The 24,596-nt window shown below is 38.6% G+C and overlaps 2 protein-coding genes across 2 annotated transcripts; both read left to right on the top strand.

Annotated features, from left to right (window-relative positions):
• The first annotated feature begins 4,609 nt into the window (after positions 1-4,609).
• On the top strand, positions 4,610-9,357 carry ocm4.5.S (oncomodulin 4 gene 5 S homeolog). The gene is given in 5 exon segments (NM_001086050.2): positions 4,610-4,655; positions 5,399-5,466; positions 7,025-7,157; positions 8,455-8,564; positions 8,951-9,357. Coding segments are annotated over 4 exon segments (330 nt in total). The 5' UTR covers positions 4,610-4,655; positions 5,399-5,405; the 3' UTR covers positions 8,977-9,357.
• Positions 9,358-17,725: 8,368 nt separating this feature from the next.
• On the top strand, positions 17,726-23,862 carry ocm4.6.S (oncomodulin 4 gene 6 S homeolog). Its single transcript, NM_001097114.1, has 5 exons — positions 17,726-17,770; positions 20,764-20,831; positions 22,229-22,361; positions 22,497-22,606; positions 23,415-23,862. The coding sequence occupies exons 2-5, from the start codon at positions 20,771-20,773 to the stop codon at positions 23,438-23,440; spliced, it is 330 nt and encodes a 109-aa protein (NP_001090583.1). The 5' UTR covers positions 17,726-17,770; positions 20,764-20,770; the 3' UTR covers positions 23,441-23,862.
• The last annotated feature ends 734 nt before the right edge of the window (positions 23,863-24,596 follow it).

The following is a 24,596-nucleotide window of genomic DNA, read 5'->3' on the forward strand; positions in this document are numbered from 1 at the left end:
CCAAACCCCCAGTCACACAAATGGAAAGCATTGAAAGTTCGTTTTGATTGAGTGTGTACAGATTAATTTTTCTGATTGGATGCATTACATAGAATGGAAAGCTTATGATTACAAAGCAACCTTATGCAAGCTGTACTGATTTCATCACACGTGCATGTTCAGCCTTTTTCTGGTCCAAATTAGCTTCATAGTAACCTGAATTTGAACCTCGGTTAACTTTTATCATTGTTGTGTTGAGGACATTGTATACAATTGTCCTTATTTTTTTCAAAAGGCCTTTTAATTGTGAAGGGATGACACTGTGCTTGGTGCAATTATATACATATAGGGCAAATTTACTAAAGTGCGAAAATTCGCCAGCGTGACGTCATTTTCGCACTTCGCAAATTTACTAACAGTGACCCTGGCGAAAATTCACTAGCGAAATTGCACTCTGGCGAAGGGGGGCGAAATTATGCAAATTTACTAAGATTGCTTTTTTTTCTGAACGTTACCGCCTTTGCCAGAGTTTACTTTGCCAGGTCAGAGCAGGTGAAGTTCAATAGAGTAGATAGGAGTTTGGAAAAAAAATGTTGAACATTTTTCTAAGTCCCATAAAAACGCTGGCGTTTTTTGGGTGATAGGGTGAAAAAGAGCGAAATTTTTTTTTAGGGTGCCCACCTTCCCCCCTACATTTGATAACATATTGCACCTTAAACTATACTGTGGGCACATGTGTAGGGCATTAGAAAACCCCTATATACTTTTATTCACTTTCCCTGGGCTTGTGTAGTGTAAGGTATGTGCTGCAGCATACACGTCCATTCAAATTTAAATTTGGCGCCGTATGCAAATAAGCCTTCACTAGCGTAACTTTGGACCGATGATCGTAACATCGCTAGTGCAACTTCACTAACGATCAGTAACTTGTGCGGAACTTCGGATCTTCGTGAATTTGTGATGTCCTGCCGAATCTACGCCTGGCGAAGTGCAACGAAGTGCAGCGAAGACAACGTTGGCGGATTTTTAGAGGTAAGTAAATTTCCCCCATAAAGTCACAAACAACCCCACACAAGCTCAATATAAAGTACCAGTGCCAGATTTCCTATTCATGCCTGGCATACAAAAAAAAGCTGTGATACTGGCCTGAGACGTCTCTATCTGGCCTGGAACTGGTAACAACCACTATGGAAAATCTTTGCCAGACACAAGAGTCCCTTATTAAGAGTGGATGGACAAATGTCAGAGGTCAACAGGATTATTTCCCTTCCTAACCTCTAGAGCAGCTCCTCATACTTGGGAAGCAGGAAGAGGAAGAGATCGATGGGAGGAAGTTACATCACAAATAAGGAAGGGGAACATGAAGGGTTACAGACAAGGAAATAAACATCTTGTAATAGGACTTTGGCATACCTCCCAACATTTTGAAAATAGAAAGAGGGACAAAAAGATTTGCCACGTGGAACGCGGCAAACATTTTTGACCACACCCATTTCATGACCATGCCCCCCTAATGACCATGTCCATTTTTACAAAATTCGTCAGGTTATGGAAAGTTTGAACACCTTTCTTGGGGTTTTAGGGTCAGGCTTTATGTGTTGTAACAGTTTTGCTAATGATGGTGAATTGCCCTTTAAATTTTAAGTCACCGTTTCCCCCAAGAGACCTGCTTATCTCAAATTGTTTCTTTGCTTATCTTACAGGGGAACTATCGCGAAAATGAAAATTTAATATTAGCTTCATCATGCTGAAATAAGAAACTTACTAAATATAATCAATTAAAAATTCTGTACCGTTTCTGAAATAATCAAGTTTATCTTCGCTATTCCTCTATCAGCATCTGTTTCACCTCATTCTCTCTTCATACAGGAGTTGGGTGTCAGATGAATGATCCAATATATTTTATAGGGGGGGGGGTCCTTTTACCTAGAAGATGTATTAGAGCTCACTCTATTAAAATCACCAGAAATCCTGTCTCTCTACATGCAGAATTTGTGCAAAAGGCAGTTATTTTGTTAGTTTGTTTATACTGGAATCAGTTATTTGAGTGAGCTCTAATACATCTGCTAGGAAAGGGAGCCCTGTTTGACCTTGCTTGAATTTGGCCTGGCATGACCCTTGCCTGTCTGACCTTGCTTGAACTCTGCCTGGATTGACCCTTGCGTGTCTGACCTTGCTTGAACTCTTTCTGGACCAATCTGCCTGTAGCTGACTATGAGTTTTCCTGTTTCGTCCATCTATTTTTCGGGGTGCTAGTGTATTCTCTTTCTTCCTATCCGCTATGAACCGGCCCCTTTGCTCAATCAGAACTGTTGTCTTGCTCCTCTCACACAAGACCTGGCGGCATATGAAAAGCTGAGGGCTCCTCCTGAAGCCAAAGACAGTTGCTTAAGACATAAGAGTGAACCGTTACCAGGAGTTTGACATTAGTTCTGGGTTTAGGGTGCCAATCATGAGAGCTGAAAGGCTTTCATACTGTTTAAAGCAATTTTATAGAGTCTGAGTCTCAAAAGGCATGTATTCTCTTGAGCAGGTTGATAGCCTTTTGATCTGTAAGTAAAGATTTTAGGCTTTATCCATAGAAAAGTTAAATTCCAGTGGTGCTCTCATACAATAAGAAAATGGAACATCTGCTGGATAACAGCTGTGATGGCAACTGGCTCCTTTCTGAACTTCACAACTCCAACAAGGTAGTTAGTTTGGTTGGGACCATCTTTGAGAGACATACCTTGATACTTGGCACCTGAGTCGAACACCAACCTGATTTGTTTTGGTTTACTCAGGGGATAAATGTCAAAGGAAGGTACTGTCTGTAACGGCATTCATCATGTTTTGTAGTGGTGGGGCTCGTTCAGCATGATCATTATCAAATATTTTCAACATAAAGGCTACAAAGTGGTTTTTCATTTCACTCTCTGTAGTGAGGCAAATCTGGACATAGTTTGCTCACAATTGTTTGAAAGTGTGGTTCCTGTAATGCGGAATGGAAAGGGCAAAGCCCAAATATTGCCTTTAAAGAATTCAGTGTCCATTATTCTGATTAACGCTTTGTCTTCAACAGAAGGGACAATGTTGTTATAACAAAATGTTGACAATGTTGTTATAACAAAAAATAGAAGTGACACTCGTATGAGGGCATGGTCTGAAGTGAGTTATCCGGCCACTTCTCAGCTATTACCCAGCATAAGTCAAGTCTTTGTGCATAGGGAGCATCATAAGGACCACTGCAGGGTTGACGTACCTTATGAACTCAGAGAATATCTTTCCCCAGCAGAACTAGAATTTCAGCATTCTTAATGGCAGGAATCTGATTAGCTAGATTAATCAGGGGTTGGTGGTATGGAGCTTCTGGTGTGAGAATCTCCTCCCTGTTATTAGATATCTCATAACATTGAGATAACATAGGTAAAGGTAGACGAATGTTACCTTTTATTGAGGAGACAACGTACCCATAAACCCTTCTGCTGTTGAAAATCTCAAATTACTATGGTCTTCCTAGAGATCTTTTGCTTTGAACATCAAAATTAAGCGGGCAGCCCCACAGGAGAGATGCTGCTGTAGTTTTTAATGGATTTATAATAAATTTTGACTTTTTTAACATATTATTCTGGCTCTGCGGTGCTCCGTTCCTCTACATTGATTTTGCTCTGGATTGCCGTTTGTGATAGCGGTATGGACGTTGCAGCACGCAGAAGCTTGGCTGTGTACCGTTAAGTGCTCCCACTATCACTTTGTTGCCTTTGAACATCAAGCATGACATAAATCTGTTTGTCCTTCAGGATATACCTGGACTAAGCAAACCTTGGCACAGCACTTGGCACTACAGCCTGCCTTGCAGACTTTAGTACATGCCATAGACCTAAAATACAAGCACACATGAAATCTGCACTTTTCCCTAAAGTTTATCTGACCAGCTTCCTATGACCATGCCCTTAGTGGGTCCTGTAACTGCAATATGCAGTTAAATACCTATACATTTTTCTCTATCTGAGGTTTTCCCTGGGATTTTCAAGTGCCCTACTTGCAACCCCGCAATGCCCCTGCCATTGTATCCCATAAACTCAGTGCAAACTTCTTGCTTCTGGCCATGATCTAGCAAATTTGAGTTAGCAAAAAACATACAGGGGGAAGACATAGCATGCCAGAAAAAAACATAGTTCATAGTACCATAACAATGATTTATTAGAGCAGCAGGCCCAGTGTGGTAGGGGGTACAATCTTTAAAATGTTGCCATGCATGGACATACCTAGATGTTCTATGGTTATACAGTAAAATTAATGTACATAAAGAAGCTTGGTTATATCACTCTAACTCAAAAAGGATGCCAAGAATAGCCATCACCAAAAATCAAGTTGCATTAATTAATGACGTTTTAAGAAGCTGGCTCACAGCTATGCATATATAATGTATTGGATTCCCTTGTTAATCTGTGGTACAGGAATGTTCAAGAAACGATTTACATTGCTGTGGGATATAAATACCTCAGTTACTAGCTTGCAAGTTTTTTAGCTAACTGTCTGAGAAACTGATCTGGACATGGTCTCTGGGTTTCTGTATATGGTATGGGGAAATACCTACAACCTATATAAGTAGAATCCTACTGCAAAGACTTTCAAAAGCATCAGTACTGAAAAGATTGCTCATTGCCCTTTGCTCCTGTTAAAGAGGAATCCAGGTGAGTTTTTGGGAAAACCCTCAAAGTTTATATCTGACAAGTAGGAGACGTATGAGAATATAGACTTAGCAATGGAAAAGGAAATAACTGCTAGGAAATAATGTCTTCCCAGAGCTACTGCAAACAAGAGGACATCAGATGTCAATAGCTTCTAAGGATTTGTATCTTACAGCTTATGTCGCACGTGAAGTTTTGTCATTATAATAAATATTGCCAAAATATGTGCATTGTCTAGGGTTGCCACCACGTCAACAGGCCTGATCAGAAAAATGTGTTTGATGACAGTGTTATTAACAGGGAAAAAACAAATTATAGGAAGGTTGATTGCAACCCTAGCTCTTTCATGGATTGCTTTTTAGAGTGGTCAGTGGCATTTTGTATGGTTAAGTGCACAATTGTTTTTATTAATCAAACAGCCATTATGAGTATGGTATAGCTGCATAATTGTTGCCCATGTTGGCAGCCATGTTTTTTAACTATAAAAGTTAGTGGAAAGCACAGTGGAAAGTTACCCAACACATATCATATATACAGCTTATTATGGGATGGTGCTATTCTAGAACGGACACGCAAAACAACATAATATATAAAAAAATATAGATTTTTATTTATAGCCGCAGTTACTTTTGGGTGGTAAAAGTTCTGAACCTTAGGTAGTCAATGTTTTTAATTGGTCTATTGTAAGTTTCTGTGTCAATTATTCTATTCTTTATCATTACAATTTACAATGTATTGCTCCATAGTTTTACAATGGCATTCGGTGGTATCCTGAGTGAGGCTGACATCTCTGCTGCCCTGCAGAACTGCCAAGGTATGATACAATGAGTTATTTAGCAACTATTTTACTCTCTTTAAATTTGAGGTCTTGCATCCCTCCTGTAAATTTTACAGTAGAAATTTGATTTAAATAAAATTAAAAGTATGTCATAGATGGGCCCGATATCAATAGCGTTCAAAATCTGGTCTGGAAAAATATATTTTTATATTTTTTCTTAGAATTACAGTATAAGCATATTTATTCCTTTTTCCAGCACTATTTGGTGGCTGGAACACTGTCCCCAACCAAAGAAACCGGCAGCGAGTCTATAGCTTTTTCAACTTTCTTAATTTTTTTCCCTAATTTTTTGATTCAGCCCAGCAGTACACTACAAAGCTATTGTCCACTTGTATGGATTAACCCTTTAAAACCAGATCATTTAGCTTTCAAGCCTCCAATAGTAAAGCAATTTATAATAAATCTTGATTTTTAAGGTACAGTATTTAAGGTATTATAATTAATTGCACAGTTCTGTGAAAACTTGTATATTTTCTAACATTTAGTAGGGGTGATTATGTTGTTTGGTGTTAGTTGACAAAGTTATCTCAACATTAATCAAACATGACAGTTTTTTTTATAAGTTAGCAATCAAAAGTGTACAAAAGTCACAGAGAAATTCGCTAAACGCATTGAATTCAATGGGCGTAAAAATTATTTTGATATGTGTCAATTTTGACGCCTGCGATTTTTTTTACACGCACGTCTATTTTGTCCGAAAAAAATTTACGCGCAACAATTTTTTTTGATGCGCTGGATTTTTCACCCCTGAATTTATTGACTGGCAGCTAAACGCAGAAATTCATAGCAAATTCGCACCTGGCGAATTTATTCGCCCATCACTAGTCTGGTCATTACAGGTACAATAAACAAGAAAGGGTTCTGTTAACTCATGAGATGCTGTGCAAAGGAATTCATAGAAAAAAGCCAACGCTTAGTAATCACTTGTGTGTTCAGGCCCTAAATCAGTGGCTGTCGGAAGATGTTATTAAGACACTGTAGATCAGCAACAGCTGAAGGGCCAAGTGTTCTAGAATCACACTCTGGGGTCACTGGTGATAGAAAACAGCTTGTATGTAAGTGTATAAAGGCATGGCTGTAATGTTCAGAATCTTGTAGATCCATGACCAGTATGACCTTCTTGTATACGTCTTTGTCCTTTGTAAATCAGTTTTCATTCATTTTTGCTGCACCTTAACACAATGTTACCGAGACAGGGCCCTTATAGGTAAATCAGTTTGAGTTTCCTGATACAGATGTGGATTATGGATATTAAGAAGTGGCTTTTTAGTTCTTGGTAAAGTGTAAATGAAAATCATGTGTTTCCAATCCCTTCAATTAATATAATTTATTAGAAACTGTACAGGGCATGGGATGAATGATTCAGGGGGGTCTCATCTCTCTTCCAGTGAGGAAGAGAAGTGGGAGCCCCAAAATGATAAAAAACCTAGTTCTTTAACAAGCAAATGGTTTTAGTATTACCTTAGTTATATTTATAATGGCACAATGATGTAATCCTCTCACGCCGCTTAACATTTCTTGTCCTGTTATGCAGCTGCTGACTCCTTCAACTTCAAAACTTTCTTTGCCCAGTCTGGTCTGAGCAGCAAGTCTGCAGATGTTGTGAAAAACGTCTTTGCCATCATCGACCAGGACCAGAGCGGCTTCATTGAGGAAGAGGAACTGAAGTAAGTGAAAGCTAATACCCAATGTTCATATTAGGGATAATAATACAGTATAAGTAAAAATATAAGCCGGTAGTTAAAGGAGAACTAAAGCTTAACTAAAGAAGTAGGCTAGAAGTGTTGTACATTATGTATTGGGCTACTGTACCTGCCCAAGGCAACCACAGCCCTTGTCCCATGGATCCCTTGCAGCTGTCCAGGGCCCTATGCATGTGCAGTAGAGTAAAAACCGAATTAAAAAAAAGAGATTAATATTCAAATGCGACTGTACATGTGCACTGTCAAGGCAAGAAATTTCATGGCTTGATGTTAGCAATTTAAATCAAAGTTAGCAATTATAACGAATTAACAAACTCATCCCCCCCAGTGATCAAACATTTCCTTCTCCTTAAAAATTAAAGGAGAACTAAAGCCTAACTAAAGAAGTGGGGCAGAAATGTAGTACATTATGTTTTGGACGTCTGTACCAGCCCAAGGGGACCACAGCCCTTTAGCAGTAAAGATCTGTGTCTCCAAATATGCCCCAGTAGCTCCCCATCTTCTTTTCTGCTGATTCACTGCACATGCTCTGTGCTGCTGTCACTTACTGAGCTTAGGGACCCACTCACAATATACAGTACACATAGAATAGAAATGTCACAATATAAGGCTGATTAGTAAATAATACAAATAAATATAACATGGCCGCACAGAAACCAGTGCAACTAGCATCAAAATTTAATAATTAGTCCTGAAGCATCAGTTAATATTGCAGGCAAAACTCATTTTCTGCTGGATAATTAGTGACGACCCCTAAGCTTAGCTTCTCAACAGCTGCTCATAGCCCACTGAGCATGTGAGTGTCACAGACACTTTCCAAGATGGTGACCCCCTGTGACAAGTTTGAAGTCCTGGATCATTGCTGCTATTGACAAGCTCAAACTTTAGGCTGGGCCAAATAGTTCAGTATACAAAATGTGGCATTTTCAGCCATATTCATTTTTAGGGTTTGCATACTGATCATGCTGCTCCAAAGTCCAGAACATCAACAGATTAAGGCAAATTGAGAGGAGAGTGCAGCCAATAGGCTGGTTTTGCATCCAATAAGGATTAATTATAACTTAGTTGGGGTCAAGTACAAGGTATTGTTTTATTATTACATAGAAAAAGGAAACCATTTTTAAAAATGTGGATTTGTTTGAATAAAATGGAGTCTATGGGAGACAGTCTTTCCGTAATTCTAACTAAATACTGCTAACTGGCACCACCTTGTAGTATGTAGAATGTCAATAACTAAACAACTCTTTTTGCACTTCTCAAGGTTGTTCCTCCAGAACTTCAGCGCAAGTGCCAGGGCATTGACTGATGCGGAAACCAAGGCCTTCCTGGCAGCTGGTGACGCTGATGGTGATGGCAAAATTGGAGTTGACGGTAGGCAATCAGCTGTTAGGGCCAGTAAAATTGATCCAGTTTGTGCTATAGTCATGCACTAGACAATATAACTATCGATATTGGGCAATCACCACCCTATAACATTAGTATAACAAGTGCTAATGTTAATTTGTTTTGTTCAGCACTGCATCAGTTTTTTTGTGATCCCTAAGGAGTGCGTTGGCCTTCTTCCACATCATAGAATGACCCCTAATCTGGAAAATATCATCTCTCAAGCATTCCAGATAACAGATCAAATACCTGCAATTCAGACAAATGCATGAAATACTTGTGGAGAGCTCTCTTATATAACCAAAGAGTAAAATAAACAATTTTTGGATATAAATCCACTTTTAGATATTAAATATTTTTCTTCTTCATTTTAGAATTCCAGTCCCTAGTCAAACCTTGAAAATGAAGACCACAAACTTTCAAGAAAGATGAAACTGCAGTAGTTTGGCTTTTCTTAGTTGAATTGAAGGAAGTGGAACCTGGTTTGTCGGAATGCAAACACCCGAATAAGCAAAAGAATCCAAGGGCTTTGTGCTGCATAGAAGAAACATCGTCTTCTCTTTGTTCAGTACATTGGAACCCTAACACGGGTCAGGAAACCGTCAATTTATCCAAGAGTTGCCTAATTAACCCTACTGATTTAACAGTTTTTTTACTTATATTCCACTGATCTCTGTTCATCATATCAATATGACTTTTGTAATTATTTATTCAGTGTGTATTGGACTGAAGCAGCACCATTAAAAACTCAAAGCTATCAATAAAATGTTTTTTTTAAAAATCATTTTGTTACATGGGTCTTTTGTAGGATTGTTCCATCAACCAGATGTCATCCCTTGAGTCATGCATACTAGTGCTTATATGAGATTTTCCATATTATTTGTCAGTCATTGGTTGTCAATGCATGTCAGGAACATAAAGTGGCATGTTGCAAATATTGGGTTGGCACCTTTCCTCTGTGTGACATGTGGATAATTAGAGGGACGTGTGACTTTGTGGGGTGGTGCAAGTGAAGTCATGAGCTGGGTGAGTCATGTTGTGGGTGGGACTATGATTTGGCGATCAGCAATCAAGGAGAAGAATGCCTAGTTGTACTAAAAAACACTGTAATTTTTTCTGAACGATTTTGAATTGTTTACATATAATTCTTACGGCTTAATGTCATACCTCATACCTCCCATCCAGTAGTTCAGCTATCTTTCAATTCCACATGTAAAGGGAATGTCCATTCATGTACAATATCACATAAATAAAAGGTTTATACGTTAGTTAACAACTTTCCCATACCCCATGCCTTGCAAATGTATTTAGACCCCTGACCAATTTTATTATCAAAAGGTGAAATTAAGTCTGAAAGTAAAATAAATATTTTGGAATGTTCTCTCAATTACAGTGAGATGTTTAGAGGCATATTTATAAAAGGGAAAAGGGGAGAAAGTTCTCCCTTTAATACATATTATTTTTAAAATCCCATAGAAATAAATATGGAACAGCAAAATTTCACTCTGGTGGACTACAGCCAGCTCTAGTTTTACACTACAAATTAAATGGCCTGAGACCTTTGACTGGGCCTTTAAGGACATTCATCTATTTCTACTTGCTCCACTTATGTTACTTGACCTTGTGTTTTAGATAACTTATATGGCGTGAGCAGAAAAAGAAAACTCTGACATTATCTCCTCTGACCACCTGAGTATTTGGATCCCAATTATGGCTTCCACTGTGCCACTCTCCACTCCAGTATAGGGCAAGGTTTTGCAATAATCTTTTGTTTACAGTGAAGTATGGTGGTGGTTAGAATTTCCACCAAAAGACTTGAATTCGTTTTTGCTCCAACATGGCTCTACAAAATATTAAAGCGTGGAGTTAAATATTCATGCATATTTCTCAGAACATATTTGCTGTTTTTTCTAGGAGTTTTTAGTGTTTTGAAATAGAGCCATCTCAGCAAACAAAATTCTGTTGCAGGATTGAAAACTTTTAAAAGGGACTGTACAACTGATTTAGTTACCTGCCCTTTGGCAATCTTTTAATTAGAACGCCAGTTTGAATATGTAGCAGACAGAATGCACCCTGGCATTGACTTGTGGTTTTGGTCAGTGATTGCCATATTGTTTGTTCATACATGGCAAGAGGGCAACAGATTGGACAAATCTCAGGCACAGGCTCCTCATCAACAAATTGTGAGTAATAATGTAGCGGCATCTCTGATCAAAATACAGGGGTGGTGGCAGTGATGGTGATGCCACTGATGCTTTAGACTCAACTTTTTTTTTTACACAAAAATCAAATGAATTTAAACAAACTTAATTAAACAGTTGAAAACATTATGACATAGAATATATACATTAAACTGTAATAAAATCACCTGAAGCCGGTGTTTATACTAACTGGATTAGATTTGTGGTTGTAGAGTTTTGGTTGGTAGGTGGCAGCCCCTTTACCTCGTAATTGCTCTATTTCACCAATTTGTAATACTCTTTCGGGCAGCTGTTCCAGGAGGGTACTACTGACCAATGGATAATGATACTCCAGCAGAAGGTGGAAAACCTTTAGTGGTTTCAACAAAAAATTTGCACCATGAAAATTTCTTCTTGACCACTTCAACGCCATCTGTTGCAGAAACCCCAGAGCACCTTCTCCTTGTAATGATCTTGACCTTGAGAGGGAGTGTGGTAAAAAAAAAAAAAATACAGTTAGTGAACATGCACTAAATTCAATTGTATTTCCGTAAGAACCCTGTGCAGGTAACCCAGCACCCCTGGCTCCACCACCACTGACCCTCTTTTTCCCACTGCTAGGTAGCTCTCCACCTCCTACTATTATTCTGACCTGGGTGGGAGTGGCCCTGCCGAACCTCATATTAGCCATAATTAACTATGAAATCTGGGTCCGACCAGGGGAGGATAAATGCACAGGCTACCATAAGCTATAGCCTAGGGGCCCAGTGTGATCAGGGGCCCATTTCTATTTTCTTTTAATATTTATTTTTATTTGAACTGCTCGGACTGGTCAGGCTCCACCTGCTGGCAGGTAATGTGTGTGTAGTATGAGTGCAGATCCAGTGACATCACTAGTGCACGCTGAACCCAGCAGAAGCCTAGATGGAGGCCCTGTGTGGATGTAGCCTAGGGACCCACATGTCATTAATCCGCCACTGGGTCCGAATGCCCACTCTGTGCCACCTTGGAGCATGGAACAAATGCCCTACAGTTGCCACCTTTTATCCTTCACTAATACCAGCCTTCTGGTTGGCCTTTGGGTCTTTCTTTACTCTAGGGGGAAACAATACCTCAAATTGCTTCTATGGGTAATGTTTGACCAGTATACATGCAGAACAGGAAATAGGAACAGGAAACTGCACTCTTTGGAAGTTTTCAGCTTGGGATATTACCCCATTTATTATGCCAGTGCAGCCATACAGATCAACATTTCAGTGGGCCACTCCATCCCTTCATCAGTGCAATGCAACAGTGTAGTTATAGTGCTTAAATCTGTACCCTAGACCCACCGCTAAACCACAATGAAGCTTGGTCAAGGTTGTGCATCACTCCAAACTGAGGCTTATTACACAACATTAAACAGCTAAAGGATGTAGCCCTGGCTTTACCCCTAAAACGATGGGCCATCCTGATGGATTAGCCAAAGTTTTATGAATTTTTGGAAATAAATATATGACAGGGACCCTTGGACTGTATCCCCTGTAATTCTGAAGTAATCACCCTTCAAGGCATGCTCCTTCTATAAAAAACTTTCTCTGATCTCTTTCTCTGATCCCACCTTTCTTTCACCTTTCATTTCTTTCTTTAAAAATGAGGTTGGATCAGAGATGATTTTTTTTATAGTGTGTTCCATTGCCCAGCTGTCTCTCGGCTTCAGATAAATAGTCACATTTATTCATCACTACAATCCTTTGTCTCCTTTTTTAATTATCAATTCAGGATAATTTTGTAAGTGGCATTTATCTGAAGTGAGTTTGGGCAAACCTTTCTGAATCTCTGCCTTAACCATATTACAGAATGTTTCTAGTGATGCATTTTCTATGTAATGCCTGAGTAGATGTAACTTCCATAGTATGGCCTCTATTTTCTACATGTTCTGTTTGTTTCCATATGTCTAGGGAACTCTGCCCACAAAATAATCAAAAGGGTCAGTGACGTAACTAGATATCACTGAGCCTCTCAGAAAATTATTTTTCAGGCCCCAACATGTCTAGAGGTTGAACTGTATTATCAATATTTATTGAAATTGTATATGCATATTAGGGCTTACCTCCTGGGCCCCCCCTGCAACTGCAGGGTCTGCTTCCTCTGTAGTTACGCCCATGAGAAGGGTATGTGCAGCTGTGAAACCTTTGTGTGTGTGATGTTTGACCAGGCCACACCCCCATTTTCAGTTAGATCTGCTCTTTCATGGCTTCAATGAGTGTGAGGGTCTTATGTGATGTAAGGTCATTACCAGTCACTTTTGATGATGACCAGGTGTATGAAATTAAGAGATGGTGTGTCCTACTCAGCCATTCTCATTTCAGTCCTCTCCTACCCAGCCAAGTGATCTCCATGTGTTCCTCCGTTATCCCCATCTGTTGACCTGCTGTGTCTGCTTCAGGATTTTTGGCTGCCCAAAAAATAAATGAATGACCCAAGATCAGGACACGTTTGGCCTCTGCCACAAGACAATTCACATGTATAGTTCCACCCCAGTTCCATTTATGGGTCGTATATCAGGGCCGGAACTAGGGGTGGGCAGAAGTGGCACCTGCCTAGGGCGCAAAGATGTGGGGGCGTTGGGCAGATACCTTCTCAAACAGTTTTCTGCCTACCCGCTACTCCAGACAGCTTGCTCCCCAGCTGTTCTCGCCCCCTCCTCTCTACCCTCTAGCATTTCCCCCTACGTCTATCACTCCGCCCCGTACCCTTCCCCTTCGTTATTTGCCTTGTCTTTGTGGCTCGTGCGCATTCACGCATGTGCACAGTTGTGAGCTCGTGCCTGCTTGCACAGTTCCGAGCGCACGCACGTGCAAGCTCATGGGTGGGGGTATCCTGCTGGGTGCCTAGGGCGCCCTGTCAGCATAGCCGGGCCCTGTTGTTTATATATCTTGTATGCTTTCGATTTCATCTACCTAGCGACTAGTGATGGGCGAATTCGCAACGAATTTGCGCGATTCGCCGCCAGTGAATACATTTGCGAAACGCCAGCGAAAATTCGCGGCAAAAATTCGCCGGCATCAAAAAATCTGTTTTAGAAAAAACAGACGCCGGCGTCAAAAACGGGCGCCTTTTCGCAAATTTTTCGGCAAAACGAAACAGCGCAAATTTGCCCATCACTAATAGCGACCTTATGTATTCGATATTTTTACCTGCCATGGCTGCCTCAGTTGCTGCCCCTATTTTAAAAGAGTGTGACCCAAATCTGTTTGGATACCAGCCATTATAAATCAGCACTTTCTTCCGTGCCTAAACTGGAAAGCTGAAGGGGGGTGGCAGTCCCTAGACAATGAATCTGCCATGGTGTTCTTTACACCTGGAACATGTTGAACTCTGAACGAGGTATTAAACTGCTTGCAGATTAGCACTAAATGTCTCAGTAGCATTATCCCTGGGGCAGAATTTGACAAGTTAATGACAGCATGTACTTCTCCCATGTTGTCAGATAGCCTTGTTTTGAAACACTTTTGCCCATAATTCTAATGCTATGAAAATAGGAAGTAGTTCCAAAAGGTTAATTTGTGAGCAGCTCCAGTTCCTGGTTAAGATTCCCAATTTCATATCCTATTAAAGTTTGACAAGAACTTATCTCAAGCTTTAAAGTCTGCTTTTCTGTCTCTGCCATGCATTTTATAAGTCTCTACTCTACAAGCAAAGTTTAGTAATCCTAGAAATGCTTGCATTTCTTTCAAGGTTAGTTGTTATTATCCTTTGGACTGCTTGCTTTGTCCTCCACACTTTCTCCTTTTGTACCCCTAATTGTAAACCCATTTGTAAAAATTGTGTAAGGGTTCACTTGCAAAATCAAATTAGGATGGATAATTAAAAATCATCTAAATTGAGCTATAGCTGTATTACCAGCTTTATTGGACAGTAACCAGTGCAAAAAAATGTGCTGTAAATCTTGAAATATGCACAGCTGTATTAATATTTCTGCTTTATTAAAAGCATTCTTTCCTCTGCCCTGTCAAACTTATTTTTTTTTATATTTTTTTATTAAGGTTACATTTATTTCCTCAATCAGGCTCACTATCACACACATTAGATACCAAATTACAATGGTAGTGGAACTCACCAAATGGCTGTAAATCCCTGATTTGTGCCACCTGCATGGAAACTTGGTCACTTGTACCAACTGGAACCAGACCCCTTGCTGCACTGATTGTGTGGCTGCCAATGTTGATGTTGTTATTTTTCTTTCTGCTGCGCTGTGTGTTGACCAGGTGCTCTCTCCCTTCTCCATTCCAGCCATCTCTCTTCCTCCTCTTTATTTATGAAGAAGAAATCAAGTTTACAATAGTAATCCTGCTCACTTAAAGCCCCTTTGGGCCTCCCGTGATTATGCCATGACCTATGTGAAGGAATCAAGTCATATTAATCCTCATTATGATAAGTGTTACCATCAAAAGCATCAACATCCTCCAAATAATCCTTACTAACATATTATTCATATACTGTTATGGTGCTTTATAGCTAGTTGAATTTCTGTATCCAGTGTATACCTGTCTGTTAACCCTTAGCCTAAAACGTCCACCTTCCCTTGTGGCTGAATTATCATGCCTGGGTACAGATTTTCTTTAGTAAGGGCTTTAGTTCCCCATTCACCTTCATCTTCCTCATAATTTTCCTCCTCCCTATTTGAATTACCATACTGAACAGTGGTGGCACTGGCGCTTCCCTCATGTGAGGCTCCATACCTCTTCTTTCTTTGCACTGTTACTGTAATCAGACTCAGCACTTGTATCTTGTTATAATTGTTCTCTAATCTACAGTCCTTTACTAGACATTTCGCTCGTAGTGGCGGAAGTGCCCACAAGCACTACGCATCACTTCTTTGCCAGAATCAACAGTGCAACCCCTGAGCATCGGTATCTGTGAAGGATTCCTTGGTTGGGATTGGAAGTAATTAATGAATGTGACATTGGTTGGCAAAGTGTTTTTTGGAGAATATAGAAATTATGACGGTGCATTGATATTTGTCCTAAACACAAATGACATATATCTTGTTAATGTTTAGTAATAGACTGGTATACTGTAACATTTTCCAAGTTGAGGAGAATATTGTGCCAATTTATACAGCATTTGTGCCCTAGTGCCCACTGTCATCTTATCTGCTGAAGCTCCACATTTTATTTAGAGCACTGTTTAGACCTGGTGAGAGAAGCTGCTGACAGGCAGTGTTCATTTACTGCATATTTACTGTAAGGCTAAGAAAGGTCCTGTATAAAATTTTAAAAGCCAATGGACAGGCTGCTCCGCTATTTATGCCACACAGTCACATAAGATCCTGCTGTGCATGGTAAATAACAGCTGTGCCTTGACAGAGTGTTCCCAGCCTTGTTCAGTCAGTGCAGGTAGTGACCAATTGTAGAAGTAGTCAAGAAATCTGCCATTTTTTTACTCTTAAGTTGAGTTCTATGACTCCCGGCATTCTTCTACAGCTGTTGGAGGAGACTGGGAAAGCTAACAACAGCTGAAGGGCCACAACAGCTGGAAAGAAAGCAAAAGCATGTAAATTGATAGGCACTCACTGACCCTGAAACACTGAGCAGGAAATTCTGCATAGTAAGCAGTAATATATAGTCACCAAAATTGACAGGTATGGATCTATTTTCAGTTAGGATAGATTGCTATGGTGATATCTCCCTTCTGTTGATATTAATCTACAATAGTTTGTTTTTACTGAAAAATGACCTTTTTCGATGATCTTCCACTCAATTTTTTTTTTTCGTTATAAAGGAAGAGGTATGTATTAAGGTGGTGGCAGACGGTAAGATTTCAGAGAGATTAATCGCCCAGCGACAAATATCCTCTTCTTTGGGCGACTATTGTCTTAATAATAATTGTAGTTGTAATTGCAATTTAATCCTAACCTGAACCCTGGATGCAGTTCCTCCCTAATTGCGCTACTCTTACCCCCACTTCAGTTTCACTTGCAGTTGCCTCTCCCTGTTAAAATCAATAATACCTTGTAAAAGGTACAGTACTTACTTAAAAGTATTTACTAAAGTGAAATGCGTTATTTGAGGAGAGGTGGCTGTTACAGGGATCTGTATTGGACATTATTAGGGCCCTGAGCTCAGTCAATCTATTTTTGAGCACAAGGTAATGTGACAGTTTTTTGTTTTTAGCTTCCCATCCTCTGCTTCCCACCCTACACTGTTACTGGTTGCTAAGTCTATGAATCAGCAACTAGAAGAACTACAGAAAAAAATCATCAATACAGCCTGAGAATTTTCATCATTTTATTTATCATTTGGTCTTTGTAGTAAAGTGTATAATGAGGTCACTACATGGAATAAAGTAGAGCTCACAGAAAACCCTGATATTTCCCCTTGACCTGTTCATATTTTGCAACGAGAAAGAGTGGACACTTGGAGCTTGATTTAATAATTCTAAACCCTCATGGCTTGAGCATTCATTAAGGAAACCCTGCTGGCGTTAAGGTACTTTTTTGGGGAAAAACCTTGGTAGTTTGAGGTGATAAACTTTTTTTCATTAAAAGTTTTTGGGTTCATGCCTCCCAGCATATACTATAGTTGCTGATATAAGGAAACCATGGCATGGTAGTCAGCCCAGCAAAATTGAGGGCAACAATGCAGCATGCACCCCAAACTTCACCTTCAGGCTGGGCATTGCATCAACTGTTTGAAGCCTCTTAGAAGGCAAAGTCCCACAGTAGGAGTTTCTCTGCAATAGAATGTCTATATTATACACAATGTATGGGGTTTAGAACATTAGGCTATGGTACAGGATGCTTCAAGAAAACAGCATCTGCATTCCTTTAGGATATAAATACCTTAGTCATTAGCTTGCAAGTTTTCTTGCTAACCCTCTGAGGAACTGATCCGTGGACCTGGTCTCTGGGTTTCTGTATATGGTTAGGGGCGGCGTTTACAAGATATATAATCAGTGCCCACTACAAAGACAAGCAGCAGTCCCAGAGGATCCATTCTATCTCTTTGCTCCAGTTTACGAACACTTAAGGTGAGTTGTTGTATTAACAGTCTCTGTTTTAACATACCCTTTTGCTTTATAAAGCCACCCCTGTTTCTATGCTAGCGCTTAAGATAAGACTCAAGCCCTGGGTGACTCTTAAATTATAATACAGTGTATTGATTAAGATATAAAATAAATCTTAAAAAATGGATTTATTTTAAATATTATTAAATATCTATGCAAAGACAACAATTAATGTACTAAATGGGCGCTGGGATTTCAGAATATCTAATGACCTTTTATCATCAACAACATTTTGTAAAGGTCTCTTCCTGGAATTTAAAAGCTATAAATGACATATCACTGATACAATGATAGCGTATTTATATTATTGGCCCACTAATCCCATTGAACTGGAACTTTGCACTATGGCACACATTTGTACCATTAAAGCAAATATAGCTTAGGATCCGTAGCACATTTCCTATTATTTAGAATGTGATAGGGCTGCTGATTTGGAAGATCATATGGTTAAGGATGATCAAAATTCCCAATGTGCCTTCTTTTGAAGAAGGAACACACATTATTATATATAAAGTCTTAGGAGAATATGCACTCAATAATTATATATCAATTATTCTGAGACCAGCACTCCCTGTTGTTAAAGCCAATTTCTTTATTGTGTCTTTTTTCAAAAGGTCCCAATCGGGACCGAAACGTCGGGCACAGACACAATAAAGAAATTGGCTTTTACAACAGGGAGTGCTGGTCTCAGAATAATTGATGTATACATAATTACCGTGCACCCCTCCCTTTGCTGAAACTATTTGCCTTGGAGTGCGGATACTCACTTGGAAGGAGATATATATATATATATATATATATATATATATATATATACATATATGTCGGGGTGCACAGTCACATCAAATATATAAAAAATTATCTTAACACTGGCACACCCTTTTAAAAGCTTAAACCTTTTATTTTCAATACATTATTTTGGTACAATGTATTAAAAATGAAAGGTTTAAGCTTTTAAAAGTCTTAATATTATACATACATACATATATATATATATATATATATATATATAAAAAAAGCACAAAGTTTGGACAAATTAAACTAACTCGTAACAACCCATGAGCAAATCATTTAGGGGCACATTTACAAAGCTCGAGTGAAGGATTCGAATTAAAAAAACTTTGAATTTCGAAGTGTTTTTTTGGCTACTTCGACCATCGAATGGGCTACTTCGACCTTCGACTACTACTTCGACTTCGAATCGAACAATTCGAACTAAAAATCGTTCGACTATTCGACCATTCGATAATCGAAGTACTGTCTCTTTAAGAAAAACTTCGACCCCCTAGTTCGGCAGCTAAAAGCTACCGAACTCAATGTTAGCCTATGGGGAAGGTCCCCATAGGCTTGCCTGCGTTTTTTTTATCGAAGGATATTCCTTCGATCGTTGGATTAAAATCCTTCGAATCGTTCGATTCGAAGGATTTAATCGTTCGATCGAACGAATAATCCTTCGATCGTTCGATCGCAGGATTTGCGCTAAATCGTTCGACTTCGATATTCGAAGTCGAACGATTTTAGTTCCTGGTCGAATATCGAGGGTTAATTAACCCTCGATATTCGACCCTTAGTAAATCTGCCCCTTAGTGTTAAATAGTAAATAAGTAATCTGATCATTTGCTTTGGTTTAGCAGACCTGGTGCAAACTTTGTGTTTTGATATTACACCATATTTCATCTGGAATTAATATGAACAAAAGGAAAAGCACTAGGCCTTCAGCCTCATGATTTCATATGGTCATGGAACTCCTTGGTGACTTCTAATGTCCTTATATTTTACAATAGGATGTACATTACTACATTTTGGGGTTGTTTATCAAGGTCCGAATTTATCTCAGTATTTCTAGGTTAGAAATCCGAGCAACTCTGATTGCTCGAATGGACCTTATTTATGAAGAAAAATAAAGTCGGCAAACTTTGGAGCTTTCCCGAAAACTCAGAATTGTTCGGACTTTTGCGCAAAAAAAATGTTTTCCCATAGTTTTCTGAGCTTTTTAGGCAGAAACCATAAACTCATCGGATATCGGTACAGACAGCAGTGCAGTCACTGGGACCTTCCCCATTGACTTATACAGGACCTCGAGAGCTTTTAGATGCCGGGGTTTCGGATTCTGAGTTTTAGACCATTGACTTTAATAAATTTCGAAAAATTCTTCCTTTTTTTTTTCCTCCGAAAACTACGAATTATTTGAAGTTCAGATATTCGGACCTTGATAAATAACCCCCTAAATATGTATAAATATATATATATATATATATATATATATATATAGTTTTTTGCTTTTTAAAGGAAAACTATACCCCCAAAATGAATACTTAAGCAACAGATAGTTTATATCAAATTGAATGACATATTAAAGAATCTTACCAAACTGGAATATATATTTACATAAATATTGCCCTTTTACATCTCTTGCCTTGAACCACCATTTCGTGACTCTATCTGTGCTGCCTCAGAGATCACCTGACCAGAAATACTACAACACTAACTGTAACAGGAAGAAGTGAGGAAGCAAAAGGCAGAACTCTGTCTGTTAATTGGCTCATGTGACCTTACATGTGGTTTGTATGTATGCAAAGTGAATCTTACGATCTCAGGGGGCGGCCCTTATTTTTTAAAATGGCCATTTTCTATTTATGATTACCCAATGGCACATACTACTAATAAAGTATATTATGATGATAATGGTTTATTTAGATGAAGCAGGGTTTTACACATGAGCTGTTTTACTCAGTGTCTTTTAATAGAGACCTACATTGTTTTGGGGGTATAGTTTTCCTTTAAATTTAGTATTATCTAACATCAACAATAGGTCCCATGACAAGCAGATATAACAACTGTATGCAGAGTTCTTCTGGCACAGTGTGTCTCTTGCATTTAGAATGTATTGTCTGTTTGATGCCTGACATAGCCAAGGCTACATCTCCAAGCATGTAAATATTCCGTTTCCTTTCTAGATCAACCATGGCATTCGGTGGACTCCTGAGTGAGGCTGACATTTCTGCTGCCCTGAATGATTGTAAAGGTAACATAGTAGCATCTTATCCCCTGCTCCTTTTAAACTTACTTATCATTTTGAGTTTTTCATTTTCTAAATGATTTCTTAATTATGTCAGATATGTAATTCTATTCATGAGTAGAATGAATGTGTTTTCCTTGCTTTAGACTCAGCAAAGGGTTATAAATGTCCTTCTCCTTGCTGGTCACAGTTCTTGATTGTCCGTTTTATTCTCAGGGGTGTTAGAGCTCAATGGCAAATAAATAAGACATGCAGCAAAGGGTTATAAAAAAACTTCCTTTTCCTTGCTGCTCACAGTTCTTGTTTGTCAATTTTTTTCTCAAGGGTGTTAGAGCTCAGTGGCATATAAATAAGACATGCAGCTAAGGATTATAAAAAAAACTTAATTTTCCTTGCTGGTCACAGTTCTTGATTGTCCATTTTATTCTCAGGGGTGTTAGAGCTCAATGGCAAATAAATAAGACATGCAGCAAAGGGTTATAAAAAAAACTTCCTTTTCCTTGCTGCTCACAGTTCTTGTTTGTCAATTTTTTTCTCAAGGGTGTTAGAGCTCAGTGGCATATAAATAAGACATGCAGCTAAGGATAATAAAAAAACTTTATTTTCTTTGCTGGTCACAGTTCTTGATTGTCCATTTTATTCTCAGGGGTGTTAGAGCTCAGTGGCAAATAAATAAGATGTGCAGCAAAGGGTTATAAAAAAAACTTCCTTTTCCTTGCTGGTCACAGTTCTTGTTTGTCCATTTTCTTCTCAGGGGCGTTAGAGCTCAGTGGCAAATAAAAAAGACATATGATGCAGCAAAGGGTTATAAAAAACGCCCTTCTCCTTGCTGGTCACAGTTCTTGTTTGTCTATTTTTTTCTCAGGAGTGTTAGAGCTCAGTGACAAATAAATAAGACATGCAGGCTCATTTTACAGTGGTACAGTTGCAAATGCAGAAGCACACACTTGTGCCTGAACCATTTAAAAATGCAAGTTGCATTCAGAAAAGGGCAGGTATTAATTATAGGTCTCCCGGATACTTTGCATGCCCCAGTGCACCCTAGCTTCCACACTTTGGATTGAGGTGCAGCTCTTTACCCACTCATTCTGGAAGTAACAAGAAAATCCAATAGTGGAAAACATTCTACTTTACCAGCTTCTTGATAAACGAGCACCTTTAGCTTTACACAAAGCTGTTGCCTTTACATTTCTTAAGACTTTGGGAAATACCAACCTCTTGTTTCTAGTATAAACTGCAGAGTTGTGAGAACCTCATTTCTTTGCTCAGAATCTCAAATATGCCAACCAGAATATTTGATTTAATTTCATAAGTGTTGGCTATATTTCTAGTGATAGTTAAGCTGCTGTCTTCTCCTACTCGCCTTAATATTTACTCCTCTTTGTTTTTTGTTTTTAATCCAGCTGCTGACTCCTTCAGCTACAAAGCCTTCTTTGCTAAGTCTGGTCTGAGCAGCAAGTCCGCAGATGATGTGAAGAATGTCTTTTTCATCCTCGACCAGGACAGGAGCGGCTTCATTGAGGAAGATGAACTGAAGTAAGTATTTGCAGACAGTATATGGGATAAAATCACAACATTCCCACAAGGACCGTCAGACATTGATCTTCAAATACATACTGTATTTTCTAAATCAGTTTTTAACTTGGGGTTTTCTTTCTTTTCTTTTTCAAGGTTGTTTCTCCAGAACTTCAGCTCCGGTGCCAGAGCTTTAACTGATGCTGAGACCAAGGCTTTCCTGTCAGCTGGAGACTCTGATGGTGATGGCAAAATTGGAGTTGAAGGTAAATTAATATATATTGTTGGGTCAGAATGGAGGATATTGAGTTGTGTTCCATAATAAGAATAAAATTGGTTATAGATTTTAATTTATTTAATACTAATGCATTTTAAAAATGATGAACCCTAAGTCATGGGGCACGTAATGTGTAGCCAAGTGTGTGGTGTAAGGCTTTCAAAGTGTTACCTTAATAAAAAGCACAAAAAAGAAGTTTTTACAGAGCATTTTATACTAGTTTACCATAGAAAATAATAAACTCCAAAATAGTTTGAAGTGGTGCAGTTTGAGTTGGTGTTAGTAAAACATAGCTATCCCTATATTTACGTACAGTATATGTCCCTATATCTACTACTTGCTTGAGATTAAAAAACATAAGGATTATTATAATTTGTGTGTTTATTAGATATTTATATTAGATATTTGTATATTGGTTTGTCAGGAATCCGCCTCCCTTATGACACCCTGACATGAGTCATTTGGTTTGAAAACATAATTTCAATAACAGGTGTGAATATGAGCTTTGAAAGAATTGAGGTTTTTAAGTCAAAATAAAATACAAAGCAGAATTCTATCCTAATCCATAACGGGCAGCCTGCATTATTCTAATGGTTGCATTTGTAATTCACATATATCCATCCACATGTTGGATGCTGATTTCTCAATAAGTGGTTCATAACCTATGAACAATTGTAAAATACATTAATTAAGCATATTATTCTCGATATTATTACTCGTCTCGAGTAGTATTCAGAATGCGTTGTTCCTGTGTTCATCAAATGTTTAGTATGTTTCTTTTTTTTTTTCCATTTCAGAATTCCAGTCTTTGGTGAAACAGTAAAACTGCTGAAATCATTCTTAATGGACTTTTTCAAACATCAAGTTCCATAATTGTGGCTTTTCTTAGTTAAATTGACAGCCGTGAAAACTAGTAAAGTGGAACAAGGACACCTGTTCAGACATTTTTCATTCTGCTGACAAATACTGAGTTCTTTATCTACAAGCAGCATCCAAGGATTTTACCATGCAAAGAAGAAAGGTTTTTTTCTTTAGTCAAGTCAAGTCAACAATGGGTGCCATGACCAGCAGTTTATCTAAGAGTTGACTAATTAGCCCGGTCTATTTATGTATTATTATTTATATATTGATACTGCATTGACTTTTGTAAACCTACAAATGCATAATTTTTGTTTAGATGTCTTATGGGTTGAGGCAGCAAGCATAAAATAACTCAATGCTATCAATAAAGATCTTTTGAAATCAGTTGTGTGGTATGGCTATATTTGGCAGACAAGATCATAACAAAATGAACACATACAATGCTGCCAAATTTTACACATTTTTTTTGCTTCTTCTCTATTATCATCTATTCCTTAAAGCAGTATCAGTGTCAGACATTAGTTCCCACCTTGGAGATTCAGCTTTGTTTAGGGATCCCACAGTTACAGAATAAGGAAATCATTTAGTCATAGGGGCACATTTACTAAGGGTCGAATTTCGAAGTTAAAAACTTCGAAATTCGACCATCGAATTTGATACTTTGATAGTCTAAGTATTTTTTCGATCCAAAAACTGCAGTTTTCGTGCAAAGTAAAAGATTTAATACTTCGAATCGACCGATTCAAAGGATCGTACCAAAAAAAAAACTTTGACTTCTAAAAACGTAGCCAAAGACTCAGAGAGGTTCTAGGAGGTCCCCCATAGGCTAAACAGCAATTCGGCAGGTTTAAGGTGGCGAAGTGTCAAAGTTGAAGTTTTTTAAAGAGACTTTCGAATGGTCGAATTTGTGAAGTTTTTTCAATTTGAAACTAATTTTGGCCTATTCGATGGCCGAAGTACCCAAAAATTACTTCAAAATTCGAAGTTTTTGAATTCGAAAATTCACTTCGACCCTTAGTAAATGGGCCCTATAGTGTTAAGAATATCTAGGACATGAAATACATTTTCACTTCAAATCCCACCCTAACTGACTTTCGAGCTGGGATTTTAGGGATATC

This window comes from Xenopus laevis, chromosome 9_10S (assembly GCF_017654675.1).
Source record: "Xenopus laevis strain J_2021 chromosome 9_10S, Xenopus_laevis_v10.1, whole genome shotgun sequence".
NCBI classification, from domain to species: Eukaryota; Metazoa; Chordata; class Amphibia; order Anura; family Pipidae; genus Xenopus; species Xenopus laevis.

Coding starts and splice junctions, on each gene's coding strand:
- ocm4.6.S (NM_001097114.1), top strand. CDS start 20,771: ATGGCATTCGGTGGACTCCTGAGTGAGGCTGACATTTCTGCTGCCCTG. Junction 20,832..22,228: donor TGCCCTGAATGATTGTAAAG/GTAACATAGTAG, acceptor TTTTTAATCCAG/CTGCTGACTCCTTCAGCTAC. Junction 22,362..22,496: donor ATTGAGGAAGATGAACTGAA/GTAAGTATTTGC, acceptor TTCTTTTTCAAG/GTTGTTTCTCCAGAACTTCA.